This window comes from Equus quagga, chromosome 13 (assembly GCF_021613505.1).
Source record: "Equus quagga isolate Etosha38 chromosome 13, UCLA_HA_Equagga_1.0, whole genome shotgun sequence".
Lineage (NCBI taxonomy): Eukaryota > Metazoa > Chordata > Mammalia > Perissodactyla > Equidae > Equus > Equus quagga.
Window position 1 is genome coordinate 81,716,729 of NC_060279.1, and position 13,592 is coordinate 81,730,320.

At 46.4% G+C, this 13,592-nt stretch overlaps 2 protein-coding genes across 6 annotated transcripts in view; both read left to right on the forward strand.

Moving 5' to 3' along the window:
- LOC124249662 (zinc finger protein 814-like) overlaps positions 1-5,555 on the forward strand; it is a 47,129-nt gene extending 41,574 nt beyond the window's left edge. For all 3 annotated transcript variants that reach the window (XM_046680854.1, XM_046680855.1, XM_046680857.1), the window contains one exon: positions 1,484-5,555. In XM_046680854.1, coding sequence (XP_046536810.1) covers positions 1,484-3,804 — 2,321 coding nt within the window. In that variant the 3' untranslated portion in view covers positions 3,805-5,555. The remainder of the gene's footprint in view (positions 1-1,483) is intronic.
- Positions 5,556-7,243: 1,688 nt separating this feature from the next.
- Positions 7,244-12,312, forward strand: LOC124249669 (zinc finger protein 211-like). Of its 3 annotated transcripts, XM_046680870.1 has the most exons (3): positions 7,244-8,695; positions 8,811-8,916; positions 9,569-12,312. In XM_046680870.1, exons 2-3 carry the CDS (start codon positions 8,865-8,867, stop codon positions 10,687-10,689), a joined length of 1,173 nt encoding a protein of 390 aa, XP_046536826.1. In that variant the 5' UTR covers positions 7,244-8,695; positions 8,811-8,864; the 3' UTR covers positions 10,690-12,312. The 3 variants fall into 3 exon arrangements, with proteins under 3 accessions (XP_046536826.1, XP_046536823.1, XP_046536824.1); XM_046680867.1 differs by having other exon boundaries at positions 7,244-8,916; XM_046680868.1 differs by lacking the exon at positions 8,811-8,916.
- Positions 12,313-13,592: the final 1,280 nt, after the last annotated feature.

Genomic DNA, 13,592 nt, shown 5'->3' on the forward strand with positions numbered 1-13,592 from the left:
GCAACCCTGGAGCAGTTGTGGCTCTGGTGTCTGGGGTGTGTGCAGGGTTGAAGGGATGGCTTCTGCTCATGGAATGAAGCAATAGCTTCTGCTCTCGCAGGGGCGCAGCTTAGCAAATTACTCTCTGGCAAGTTTCCCGTGGTGATAGCTGTTAGTTACCTTAGTGTGAAAACTGCCAGTGTCTCTGAAGAGCAGGGAGATGGGGGGTCCATGTCTATAAACACTTGGCCTCCTCTGCTGTGCATACTGCTGCTGGCCACGGGTGTCGGGGGGCTGTGGAGGTTCTCTGCAGCAGAGGCTGCTAGGGTCCTCTGCAGGGCAGGCCATTGGGGACCATGATGGCATCTGTCCTTTGGCTGATACACACAGCCTTACCCTTCTTATTTCCTGGTCGTTTCCAGGTGTCTTCACTAAGTCACTGTCCTCAGTGATCTTTTCTGTGTGGTTATTCTCTGTTTTATGTTCCACTGTGTTGCTGTGGTGTTTTCATTGGGCTGTTGAGCCCTCCAAGGGCCAATTTTGATCATAGATAGCTGTCTAATTGTTTCTTGTTGGTGGCAAAGGCTGGTTTCCTCCTCCAGCCCACTGAGATCACTCACCTGGATCTCTTTTCTGTGGTCTGTTGTGGGCTGAGTTGCTCTGGGATAGTGCAGGCCATTCACTTCTCCTGTCATTCCCTTAGGACTTGTAGCCTCCGTGTCCCATGCAGTTGCCCAGCTAAGGCTTAGGAGGAAGAGTTCTTTGTGTGTCGCAGGATAGACATGACTACAGCCATGGCAGGCTGGGCTCGGGGACCTGGGTCTGCTGAGTGGCAGCTGGGGACAGTGTGCTTCAGGCCCGTGTTCAGATCGTAGCAGGAGCCTCCCTTGTTCATCCAAGTTTGGTTCCATTGCCTGTGGCCACCCTCCATTTCTACCTTGCCTTCTCCATATTGACACTTTGGTAAGTTGTCAGTTCTACATGTCATTTCCTGTGTGACTTCAAGTCCAGGGATAATCTCCACCTCTCTGGACTCCACGTATGACTCATTTTTCTCACCACTCCTTCTGCAGTGTTCTCCACCAGTGGCCCTCTTGTGTTGGGCTGTGAACTGTGAACACATCCTTAAATTGACCTTGAGCAGCAGCAAATCTGATGTGATTAGATTTTCATGGGCTTGGCTGCACCTTCTGCTGAGCCTCACATCAGCAGCAGAAAAGGTCCTGCAGGAAGCTGTGGGCAGAGAACAAAGTGTAGATGCTGCTTCTCCTCCTTGTGTCACACGCTGTCTTTGTATCCTTCTCCTGGCGAGGTCTCCACCAGTCTGTGACCTTAGGGGCCCAGTAATACACAAAAGCCAGCTTCCCCTTCAACTGGATTCCAACTCCCTTATCTTGAAAAGCATCCCATAGATTCACTGTGAGATGAGACAGATGCTCGTTTGTGCTGGGGTTGCCCCTCCCTGTGGTCAACATGTACTTCACCAGGATTTCTTTGCCTTCAGGTTGCTGCTGTGGAGCAGAGGGTCTGGAGGCTCCCTTTGAACGGAGCGTTTCTGTAGAAGTTTCAGCTGCCAGGGCTCCCAAGGCAGCCCCATCTTCCCAGAAGACCCACCCCTGTGAGATGTGTGGTCCAGTCTTGAGAGAGATTTTCCACTTGGCTGAGCAGCAGGGAACACAACACAGCCTGAAACTGTTGAGGTGTGGGGCTTGTGCGAAACAGTTTGAGTTCAGTGCAAAGTTTCAACGGCACCAGGAACAGCACATGGGGGAGAAACCCTTCAGAAGCAGTGTGGAAATGGCCTCATTTGTGAAAAGCTGCAGATTCCATGTTTCGGGGAAGCCCTTTCCGTCAGGGGAGGTTAGGAAGGACTTCCTGGCCAGCTTGGGACATCGACAGCAACAGACCACTCATACCAGGGAGAAGCCAAACAAAATCATCCAGTGTGAGGCCACTTCACCAAACAGAAGTCATTACACCTGGGGAGAATTCAAGAAAGCCCTCAGCCCCAAAGGCACACTTATTCAGGACCAAGATGTCCACACTGGACAACAGTGTTTTGTGTGCCGTGAGTGTGGGAAAACATTCAGGTACAAATCCTCATTTGTTATGCACCAGAGAGTCCACCCTGAAAGAGGGCTTCATGTGTGTAGAGAATGTGGCAAATCTTTTAGGCGAAGGTCGGCCCTTGTTCAACATCGAAGAATTCATTCTGGGAAAAGGCTGTGGAAGTGCAGCAAATGTGGGAAATCCTTAAGCCACCAATCTGTCCTCATTGATCCCCAGAGAGGGCACAGTGGAGAGACCAGCTTTGTGTGCAGTGAATGTGCAAAACCTTTTAGCCATAGCTCTGTGTTCATTCAGCACAGGAGAGTTGAAGTTGGAGAGAGGCCTTATAAATGTAGTGACTGTGGGAAATCTTTTACCTCTAGCTCTGCCCTCAGTTACCATCAGAGATCTCACACAGGAGAAAGGCCTTATGAGTGCAGTGATTGTGGAAAGTCTTTTATCTCCAGATCTGACCTTCGTTATCATGAGAGAGTTCATTCTGGAGAAAGGCCTCACAAGTGCAGTGAATGTGGCAAATGTTTTATCACTCGTACTGCTCTCCGTTATCATCACAGAGTTCACACTGGAGAAAGGCCTTTTGAGTGTAGTGAATGTGGGAAGTCCTTTACCCAAAGATATCTCCTCATTACACACCTAAGAGTTCACTCAGGAGAAAGGCCTTATGAATGTACTGAATGTGGGAAAACTTTTACTTCCAGCATTAACCTTCGTCAACACCAGAGAGTTCACATGGGAGAAAGGCGTTATGAGTGCCATGAGTGTGAGAAATCTTTTAAAAATAGGTGCACACTCATTCAGCACCGGAGAATTCACACAGAAGAAAATCCTTATGTGTGCAGTGAATGTGGGAAATCTTTTTCCTGTAGTTCTACCCTCTATTATCATCAGAGAGTTCATACAGGAAAAAGGCCTTACACATGTGGTGAATGTGGGAAATCTTTTACTTCTAGTTCTGCCCTTCGTTATCATCAGAGAGTTCACACAGGAGAAAGGCCTTATGAGTGCAGTGAATGTGGGAAATCTTTTACCTCTAGCTCAAGCCTCCGTTATCATCACAGAGTTCACACTGGAGAAAGACCTTATGAGTGCAGCGAATGTGGAAAAACCTTTAAGGATAGATCACAATTCAGTAAACACCAGAGAGCTCACACTGGAGAAAGGCCTTATGAGTGTAATGAATGTGGGAAATCTTTTAGCCAAAAATCTAACCTCTCAATACATCAGAAAATTCATAATAGAGAAAGGTCTTATGAGTGCAGAGAATGTGGCAAATCTTTTACCTCTACCTCTGGCCTTAGTTATCATCAGAGAGTTCACTCAGGAAAAAGGCCTTATGAATGTGGTGAATGTGGGAAATCTTTTATCTCTAGTTCCCACCTTCATCATCATCAGAGAATTCACACAGGAGAAAAGCCTTATGTGTGCATTGAATGTGGGAAATCTTTTACCAGTAGTGGCACCCTCACATATCATCTGAGAGTTCACACAGGAGAAAGGCCTTATGAGTGCAGTGAATGTGGAAAATCTTTTACCGTTAACTCCACCCTCCGTTATCATCAGAGAGTTCACACAGGAGAAAGGCCTTATGAGTGCCGTGAATGTGGAAAATCTTTTATCTCTAGCTCCAAACTCCGTTGTCATCAGAGAGTTCACACTGGAGAGAAACCTTATGAGTGCAGTGAGTGTGGGAAGTCTTTTATCTCTAGGCCCCATCTCCGTTACCATCAGAATTCACACAGGAGAAAAGGTTTATGATTGCAGTGAACGTGGGAAGTTTTTTATGAGATTATCTACCCTCTCTCAACATCAGAGAGTTCACACTAGAGAATGGCCTTAGATGGGCAGGGGAATGTACAGTTTCCTATTTAGTGGACTGACACCAGAGGAAACTGAGGAGCCATCTGTTGGAATTGATACTCATACATCTGAACATGCAGTGGGGAGATTTTCTATAAGATTAAGTCATGAGGGAAAGTTGTGTAAGTATGTTGTCCTTTCTAAACTGTCCAAGGCTCTTTCTAGATTTATGTCACTCCTAGTTTCTGTGGCTAAACCATTTCGTCTTTACCACCTGGCAGGTCCACACAGTGTGTGTCAGTCACCACCCCAGTGTGTTCAGAGAAGCTGACCTCTGTTCTCCCATGTATTAGAGCAAGTTAGCAGTCACCTGAGCCCTCGGGGGTCAGCTTTCCCTCTGCCTTGACTACCTTGCACATGGACCTGAGTCACTGTTGGCCCAGAGAATACCATGAGTTGGGCTGGCAGCTTGCAGAGAATGACTGACTTTTTCAGGACGTGTGGTGTCACATGATACTTGGGATGAACTTTTCCAGCTTCAAAGTCATGAACTTGAACTGCGTGCTGCACCTTGCTTTGTCTGATACAATAATGAAGGCCTTACAGTTTAAATCCTCCTTCATCTAAGGTGTTTATTTACTGTGTGGGGTAGTTCATAAACAGATTTTAGCTCTACAAGCATGAAGGGGTGAAAGACTTTTTAGGTGTCTCATACTTTGCCTGAGAGACAGTGTGATGACAGAAAATAACTTGCCACTTTTGACAGAATTTCCATTGCTGCTCACAGCCTCCCAGGAAAGACTGCAGGGCTTTCTGGTCCTCATTTGAGGCCTGGATGCTGTGATTCAGGAGGCTCAGTGATGATCCTGACAAGAGGGTTGGTGTGAGAACTTCAAGTGCATTTGAGAGCAGCAGAGAGTTTTTCCTTGTGGGGTTCCCTGACCGATTATCAACCCACCCCAGCAGTGAGAGCTCTGAATCTTAACTGCTAGACCACCACAGTGTAGGGTTGTAAACTTTTCCAAAAAGAGTGGGACATACAGATTTTCTTTCCTCTTGAGCCTTTTTTTTTTTTTGTAAGGAAGATTGACCCTGAGCTAACATCTGTTCCCAATCTTCCTCTGTTTTATGTGGGATGCTGCCGAGTGTGGCATGAGGAATGGTGCTAGGTCCTCACCAGGGAACCCCTGGCTGCCAAAGGACAGCCTGCAAACTTAACTCCTGTACCACCAAGCCGGCCGCAGTCTTGAGCCAGTTTGTAAGGCTAATGGTATAGTTCACATGTACTAAACTGCATGTATCTAAAGTGTACAATTTTGATAAGTTTTGACATAGGTATGAACCTCTGAAACCATCATCACAGTCCTGAGAATGACCTTAGGTGTCTCGGTATATTTACATCACATCCTATCGTGATCTCTGCTCGACCTTCCCACCTCTCCAGCTACCGTATCATTTACTTTCCTACAGTAGATACCTTTGCATTTCCTTGAATTTATATGATTGGAATCATAAACTGTTTATTGTTTTTTCTGATTTCCTTTATGTTTCATAATTAGAGACCCAGCAATGATGATATATGAGTAGCTCATCTTTTGCTGAGTAATATCCTTATCTTTGGATATACCCCTGATATACCCATTCATCTGCTTATGGGGTTTTAGAATATTGCTAGATTTTTACTATTGAAAATAAAGCTGTTACAAACATTCGTGTCAGTTCTTTATATGTTTCTTTTATCATTTGTCAGTAAGTAAGAGGGCAATGTCTGAACCACAGGGTAGATGAATGTTTAACTCTAGAAGAAACTGCCAGACTGTGATCTACCATGATTGCTCCCTTTGCACTCGCATCAGGAGTGTGTGAGGTCGACTTCCTCCAGATCCCTTTCAGTACATGATAGGGTCTTCAGTGTCAGCCTTTTAATAAGTGTGTAGTGCTATCTCAGTGTCGTTTTAATTGCATTGCCCAAAGAATTCGTGATTTTGAGCATTTTTCATTATTTCCCAATTGTTTATTTTTTGTACGATTTCTGTTCCTTCCAATTGCCTAGTTTCTTACAATTGAGTTATGGCTATTTCCCTCTTCATTTTCAAATGAGAGTCTGAAACACAAAGACATGTTGGAGTTTTACTCTGTTAAACGGTGTGAGTGACATTTTTTCTGAATGGAGTCATTGTAAATACTGGAAGGATATTTCCTCATTGTTCTTCACAGAGATTTCTGTTACACACAGTGTCATGGCCAGAAACACCCTACATGGCTAAGTTTCGTCTGCATTGTGACCTTAACGTCCATCGCTTGAGTCCCGGCATTCAGTAATACAGGAAATCTAGCCCCGGTGCGTAGTGTTTGCCAATTCCCCAAGTGTCAGTGCTCCCACGTGGAAGCGGGATGTGCTCAGAGAAGGAGCGCAAGATTCCACTCGGGTCCGCGGGCTTTGGCGGGAAACCAGCCTTGGCGTGTGCGGGACACTCCCCCAGGCCGGGCAGCAGCTGCGGGGCTGCGGGAAGGCGGGAGGCTGCAGAGGCCTCACACGCGGGTCAGCGGCGAGGGTCCTCCCCGAACGTCGGGGGTCTCGGAGACCCGAGTGGCCTCGCCTTAACAATGAGGGGTCAGAGCTGACACCTGCGGTTCCGGTGGCGCCTCCGACCCCACCCGGGACCTTGTGAACGGGTCCCCTCGGACCGCTGTCCGTCTCGCCATTGGCCCCCTTCCCTCCGTCCTCACTGCCTGGTGGTCTCCCAGCGGGGTCCCCTGCCGGGCGTTCCCCGCGCTGTGGGCCGCTTCTCCCGTCGCCCCGACTCCGGGAGGACTCCCGCCTTCCCGCTGGGGCGGCGGCCCCCGCGCCCCCGGGACCCTGGGCAGGCCTTTCCTCCGCGGCGCCACCGCTTCGAGACCCGGGCCGCGTGGGACCCGAGGGGACGCCCGCCCACGGCTCCCTGCGCTGCTGCCCGGGAGGCCCCTGAGGCCGCGGCCCGGCGCCGACCCCGCTCCCGCCCGCCCGGCAGCGCCCCGCCCTCCGCCCCGCGGCCCGGGACGCGCGGAGCCTCCGGTCCCGCCGCTCGGGCGCCCCCTGGCGGCGCGGGGACGTCGGCGCTCGACTCGGCGACTCGGCGTCCGAGGTCTGTCGTCGAGGGAGAGACGGCCGTCAGCCGGCGAGCCCCAGACGCAGACGCCCAGAGACCGCTCAGCAGGGAAGATGCCGAGACCCCCGGGTAGCATGTCGTTTGCAAACGACGGGAGATCGAAGTCAGGGGACCTTCGTGAAAGAAGCCCGAGGGGAAACCCCTCCTCTCTAGGGGACCGAGAGCGACCGCCGCCGTCTCCTCAGACGCCGCGAGCGAGGAGAGGAACGAAGCCCGGGCAGTGTTGAGAGCAAACTGACCTTCCTAGAGCTGCGTGCCCACAAAATTACCCTCCATCGGTGCAGGGAGACGGAGCCTCCGTCAGCCAAGCAAAAAGTGAGGGCTTGGTGGCCCGTAAACCTGCCAGCTCGGTCCGTTCGGGGCGCTGTGCCGAAATGCCCCAGGCCGGGTGGCGTGTGAGAGTCAGCGTTTGTTTCTCCCAGCGCTGGAGGCTGGGCAGCCCGGGTCAAGGCGCCAGCCTGGGCGAGTTCTGCGGTGAGGACCCTCCTCCCGGTGCGGAGTCACCCCTTCTTGCTGCGTCCTCACGTAGGGGGAGGAGCTGGGGGTCTCTGAGGCTCTTCCTAAGGGCACTGGTCCCGTTCACGCGGGCCCCAACCTGGTGCCCTGAGCACCTCCCAAGGGCCCGGCTCCAACACTATCATCTTCAGGGGTTAGGATTTCAACATGAATTTGTGGGGACACAAACGTTCAGACCATAGCGCCTGCCTTCCAAGAAATGTAACAGCACTTCTTTAGAGACAAGGAGAATGATCTTGGTCAGATACTCGGATCCATATAGAGAAAGAAGAGTGTCGAAGAAGGAATAAGCGAAGGTAAAATAAAAAGTGTTTTTTTTTTCTTATTCTGAATTGATTGACAGAGAACCATTTGTTCAAAATAGTAATACCAACAATGTATTCTATCTGCGTATCTTATTTGTATGTGTGTATATATATATGCTTATTATGCTTCTATATAAGTGGAACCAATGACCTCAATGATAGAAAGGACTGGAGGGAAAAAGTGGGCTTGTTTTGTTAGTAGAAGGTACTCACAGTACCTGGGAAGTGGTGTAGTGTTATTTGAAAGTGGACTTGGATTAGTTGTCAATGTTGATTGCAAACTCCAGTGCAATGACTTAAAAAGTAAGAAATAAAAAAAAAAAAATTAAGTATAACTGATATGCTAAGAAAGGAGAGAAAATGGTATCATATAAAATGCTCAGTTAAAACCGCAAAAGGTAGAAAAAGCATGGAAGACAAAAACTAGGAACAAAGAACAGGGGTAACAAATGAATATGAAGAACAGCCCTTTCAGAACCACAAATCTATTTCATTTGTAACAACAAAGCTTGTGTAAGTGAACATAAGCGAGGCCACCTTGTTAATGCTACATGGCCCCAGCCCCTCCCTCTGTGTGACTGCTCAGTGCTCTGCAAGTACTCTGAAAAAATTCACATGCTTTCCTGATTTATCGGCTCTGCTTATGTATTTACTCCCTGATAGCTTGATAAATTAAAACTTTGTTCTATGAGTTTCTCTCTGGGAACAGGCTGACCACACGCGGGAAACACACCTAGGAGATATCCATCACAGCTTAGAAAAGAATGGAACAACGCGATACCTTGAGCTCATCACAGCTGAAGACCAACATGCCTGGACCCCCTCCTCACTGCCCATTTTCCCTATCTACCTACCTCAATATCCTGTCTATGGTTGGAGGTACTTCATATACTATTTAAATATCTTTCCTGTCACCTGTTGTGTGCTGAGTTGTTCTTGTCCAGTACTGGCCACTGACCTGTCCTGTCCCTCCCTTATGATTTGGGCCTTCCAGGCGCAATGTACTGGTCAGCTGTGGCTAGGAGAAGAGTCCTCTGTGCTTCACAGGATGGACATGACTCCAGTCTCAACAAGATGGGCTCACAGGGGGCGTGACCCAGGTGAATGGCAATTAGGGGAAGATGTTATGTCAGGGCTGTGTTCACATCATCCCACGAACTTGTCCTGCTTGTGTTTTGATGCCATTGCCAGTGGCCACATCTCACTTCTACCTTCCCTCTCCATTCTTGACACTGTGCCAACTTGTCCTTTCTACTAGTCATTTTTATTCAGACTCCAGCTCAGGGTAATCCGCATTGTCTGGACTGCTTATCTCACTCTCACACTGCTCCCTCCACAGTACTTTCCAACAGTGTTGTGTCCTGAATTGTGCCCGTGTGTTTTAATAATCCTTGAACACCAGTTACTTTGTGCCAGTCAGGTTTTCCTGGGGCTGGACATAGACTTCTGCACAGCATCACATGACACCAGTACACGTAATGCTGCTAAAAGCCATTGACAGAAGAATAATGTGCCTTTCACTCTGGGCCTTGCCCTTGCCTTGTGTCCTGTGCCTGATAGGCCTGTCCAGTCCTGTGACCTTAGGGGCCCTAGTAGTGCATAACAGCTGCTTCCTCAGTCAGACCCCAGCTCCCTTTTACTGAAAGCAGTCCCATGGACTGGTTCCTGAATGTATCACATGTGCATTTGTGATGGTTTTGCCCCCTCCCAATAAATTCAATGTGTACTTCACTGTCACTTCTTTGCTTTCAGGTTGTTGTGTAGTGGAAGATGGAGATGCACCTTCTGAACAGAGCCTTTCTGTACAAGGAGAGTCACAGGTCGGGACTCTTAGGGCAGGCTCATCTCCCCGGAAGTCCCAACCCTTTGAGATGGGTGGCCTGATCTTCAGAGAAGTTTTGCCCTTGGCTGAGCACCAGGGAACATATCTTGGGCAGGAAACATACACATGTCAGAAACAATTCTATCTCACTGCCAACCTTCAACAGGGGCAGCACATTATAGAGAAACCCTTCAGAAGTTATGTGGACAGAGCCTCGTTTATGAAGGACTGCACAGTCCCTGCATCAGGGAAGTCCCTTACATGTGAGGAGATTGGGAAGGACTTTTTAGCCAGCATGGAATTTATCCGTCAGTATCTCACTCACACTGGGGAGAAGCCAAACAGTAGTGAGTGTGAGGCTGTGTTTCGCAGTGGAAAAAGTCATCACAACTGGGGAGAATGCAAGACAGCCTTCAGCTGCACGGACACACTTGTTCAGGACCAGAGAGTCCTTGCTGGAGACGGGCTTTATGAGTGTGGCAAATGTGGAAAAGCCTGTACCCGAAGATGTAACCTCATTCAGCACCAGAAAGTTCACAGTGGGGAAAGACCGTATGAGTGCAGTGAATGTGGAAAATTCTTTACTTACTACTCCAGCTTCATTATACATCAGAGAATTCACACTGGGGAAAGGCCTTATGAGTGTAGTGAATGTGGGAAATCCTTTAGTCAAAGCTCCAGCCTCATTCACCACAGGAGACTACATACTGGAGAAAGACCTTATGAGTGCAGTAAACGTGGGAAATCCTTTAAGCAGAGCTCTAGCTTCAGTTCACATCAGAAAGTCCATACAGGAGAAAGGCATTATGAGTGTGGAGAATGTGGCAAATCCTTTAGCCATAGCTCTAACCTCAGAACTGGAGAGTTCACACTGGAGAAAGACCTATTCAGTGCTGTGAATGTAGGAAATCCTTTAGCTGCAAATCTGACCTCATTCAACACCAGAGACTTCACACTGGAGAAAAGCCTTCCATGTACAGAGGATGTACAATTTCCTAATATAATTACACTGGAAGAGAGAACTTGTGAGGGAGCCATCTTCCTGAATTAAAGCCAATGCTTAAACAATCCACAGTGGAGAGATTCTCCTTAAGTTCCAGTTATGTGGGAATCTTTAAGGAGCTGTGTTACACTTTCTAACCTGCCCAGGGCCCTTGTCAGGTTTATGTCACTGCCAGTTTCTGTGGAAGACTTCATTGCACTTTTGCCACCTGCCGGGTCCACACAGTGTGCATCGGTTATCACCCCAGTGGGCTTAGGGAAGCTGACCTCTATCTCCTCCCCACTTGCTGGAGGAAATCTTGAATTCTGCTGCTTGTCAATAAGGACCACATTTTCAAGGACAACATGTCTGTTTCATGTGACACTTATCTTGGATTTTCCCAGCCCCCAAGTGGACAACCTGGGAGCTGCCTGCCTTGTGTTGCTTGGTTTTTGCAATAATAAAGGCATTATTGTTTAAGCCACCTTTGATCTTGGGGTTCTGTTCACTGCATGAGGTGATTTGGAAACAGTTGGGCTCCGCCAGCATTAAGGAGTGAACAGCTTTTGTGGGGCTCCAATGCTTTGTGTGTCTGAGAGAGAGCAGTATGATGGAAGAATATATCTCTCTTTTCAATTTTGGCCTAATTTACATTGTTTCTCAAGATCTCCTAGGAAAAACTGTAGGGTTTTGGGGTCCTAATTTGTGGACTGGGTGTCAGGATTTTTTGTGAGCTCAGAGAACAACCTGAAGAGCAGGAAGTTGTGACAACCTCCAGTGCTTCTGGGAACAACATGAATTATTTTCTTGTTCACACTGGGTATTATATAATACTCAGCAATGTTGAGGGGACTGTCTACCCCAGGTCCTACAAAGGAGCCATGTGTCCTGATGCTCCAAATTCGCTAGGCTAGGGTCACTGTAAGACTACAGGGCCCTGGGGGAACCATAATTGGTACAGTAACACTGGAGTGGAGGAGACTGCAGTAAATGGAATGTGCCCCTCCTAAAGTTGTTCAAAAAATACTCCAGTGACTGTGACTGTGAAGGAACAGTGTTCACAGAAGTTCTCAGGACCTCCAAGCATATGTATGTTTTGTAATTGAGATAATTGTCAAAGAAAATAAAGCTATTGGTTTTGTGGATTCTCTTAGACTTTCTGGGGTATTCACCAAAAGGCCATTGCTACACAGGCCATAGATTGAAGTGAGATCCCTTAGTCCAGTGATGTGGCTCTGTGACCTAGCCAGCATTCCTGTTGACCCAGGTGGAAACAAACTTCATTGCTCATCAATATTTGCTACCACTAAGACAAGGCTGCTCCTCCAAGGCATTAGGAAAGAGAGTCAATATAGGATTGCCAAACCTGATTTTCTGAAAAGAGTATGAGATCTAGATTTTTCTTTTGAACCATTTTATAAAGCTTTTTTCAGGTATAGTTGACATGCAATATACTGCACCTATTTGAAGTGTACAATTTGTTTAATTTTGACATACATATATAAGCCCATGAAACCTCTTCCTAATCATGATAATGAACATTTCCATCACCCCTAATTTAACCTCATGCCATTTTATAAACTGTCCTTCTCCTCTGCAGACCTCTAGGCAATCATTGATTTACCTTCATTTGTAATAGATTAGTTTGTGTTTTCTAGAATTTTATGTGATTTGATTCATAAAATATTTATTTTTTTCTGGTTCCACTCATGGTTTTATGTATTTTGAGATTCTTCAATGATGTTTATATGACTAGTTCATTCTTTTTGTTTTGAGTAGTATCTTTTCTACAGAGATACCATTTGTTTATCCAATCGCATGTCTATGGGCATTTGGATAACTTCCAGTTTTGGCTATTGAAAATGGAGCTGCTGGAACATTTGTGTATGATACTCTTTATGTATGTATGTATGTATGTATGTTTCACCTCTCTTGTGTTAGTAACTCAAAGTACAATGCTTGAGTCATAGGATAGGTGAATGTTCAGGTTATTAAGAAACTTCTGAACTGTGATCTAAAATGGTTCTTCACTTTTGCGTACCCACGAGGAGTGTGTGAGAGTTCCAGTTCTTCCACATCCTTGGTAATTCTTGTTATGGTCAGTTATTTGAATTTACCCTTTTAATAAGCAAGCAGTAGTTTTAATTGCCTTTCCATAAGGATTCATGATTTGAGTATTTTTTTCATGTGTTTATTTGCCATCTGTACATCTTTTTTGGTAAAATATGTGTTCATATCTTTTGCCTGTTTTCTTTTATATGAATTGTGGCTCTTTCCCTTTTAACAAATAAACAGCTCATTTTTGTTTCTCAATTTTATTTGTGCTAGGCACAATGTAATGACCACATATATCATACACTTTTAAGTTTAATCTGAAAAATTCACATATTCTAAAGTCTAGACTTTCAAGAATAGAATTAATTAAATCCTGGTTTGTATTGTTTGCCAATTTCCCCGGTGTAAATACTCCCACCATGGCTGTTTTCTAACTGCCAACATGATATTACTGAACATGGAGTTGGGAAGAGTTGCCAGAAGCACACAGTTTTATTTCCACCATACTGCTTCTATAGCTGCAAATAACCTTGAGAACATAAATGATAATAAAACAAAGTAAAAGGATTATGAATGACAAGTTTTGAGTATTTATTTAATGGAGGTATAACTGATTTAACATATAAACTGGACAGATTTCAGATGTACATTTTGATGTTTTGGTACACACTTATACACCTGCAACCAGAAATTTCATTGAAAACATAAAAGATATTCTGTAAAATTGGCAATAATTCAGAAAATAGCCACAGACTGTCTCCCTGCCACAAATTCAGGGCTGGATCTCAAAGAGCACATCTCACCAGCTGAATTGCACAGCTGTCCGCAGGCATCCAGCAGGGGTTGCAAGCGTTGGTGTTAAATTTATCCTCATATGTATTTGAAGGAAAATTTCCAAGTAAATTTCAATATGAAAT

Coding starts and splice junctions, on each gene's coding strand:
- LOC124249669 (XM_046680867.1), top strand. CDS start 8,793: ATGATTTGGGCCTTCCAGGCGCAATGTACTGGTCAGCTGTGGCTAGGA. Junction 8,917..9,568: donor TCACAGGGGGCGTGACCCAG/GTGAATGGCAAT, acceptor CTTTGCTTTCAG/GTTGTTGTGTAGTGGAAGAT.